We start from the raw sequence: 723 nt of genomic DNA on the forward strand, positions 1-723 counted from the left end.
AAATGTCCACTTTGCTAATGTTTTTGCATTTTTATTTGGGATAGTGCGCAAATGGGTCAGAGGACCTCTCTGCATTTGGTCTCCATTCAGCCACCATCCAGCAACTGCAGCAACCATCTAGCCTGGGGAAGGCAGCGCTCACACAGATCACCATGAACAAGTACAGCTACACCTGGAAGACGTGATTTGGTTTTGGTTGACTCAGCATAGCCAAATGGGTGCGTGCTTTCACCTTCTGCTTTTGTTGTTAAAATGAAAGTGCACTTACATATCTACTCAAAACTTTGACTTTAATTGCTTCAACTACATGGAAAGGAATGCTGATGTGTTTATCAAAAACAAGAGCAACGTTTTTAATCCTAAAAACATAAGTCATATCAGCAACTGTAACATTATGCACAGTTTGAACATTAACATTGTGCCTAAAGAATTGGAAAACGAGTGGTGAGGGGACTGAATAAATGTAAATGTGTTAAACTTAAATACAGTTCATTGTATTGAACTTTTTAGGCAGTCGTTACTTTGTTTACTGCTAGAGGGAGCCCGTGTGCCACTTTAAATTCACTACAGCAGGGGTCCCCAACCGCCGGTCCGCGGACCGGTACCGGTCTGCCGGGCATTTGGTACCGGGCCGCACAGAAAGAACTTGCCTTAATTCCGGTTTATTTATTTCGGAAAACGAAAGATGTTTTATTTTGAAAAACTACCGGATTCTCCGTTACA

The 723-nt window shown here is 42.0% G+C and overlaps 1 protein-coding gene across 3 annotated transcripts in view; it reads left to right on the plus strand.

Annotated features, from left to right (window-relative positions):
• donson (DNA replication fork stabilization factor DONSON) overlaps nt 1-723 on the plus strand; it is a 15540-nt gene that overhangs the window by 6563 nt on the left and 8254 nt on the right. For all 3 annotated transcript variants that reach the window (XM_019891227.1, XM_019891225.1, XM_019891228.1), the window contains exon 12: nt 39-218. In XM_019891227.1, the coding sequence (XP_019746786.1) occupies nt 39-44 (6 nt within the window). In that variant the 3' untranslated portion in view covers nt 45-218. The remainder of the gene's footprint in view (nt 1-38; nt 219-723) is intronic.

Source organism: Hippocampus comes, unplaced genomic scaffold (assembly GCF_001891065.2).
Source record: "Hippocampus comes isolate QL1 unplaced genomic scaffold, H_comes_QL1_v1.1 scaffold174, whole genome shotgun sequence".
NCBI classification, from domain to species: domain Eukaryota; kingdom Metazoa; phylum Chordata; class Actinopteri; order Syngnathiformes; family Syngnathidae; genus Hippocampus; species Hippocampus comes.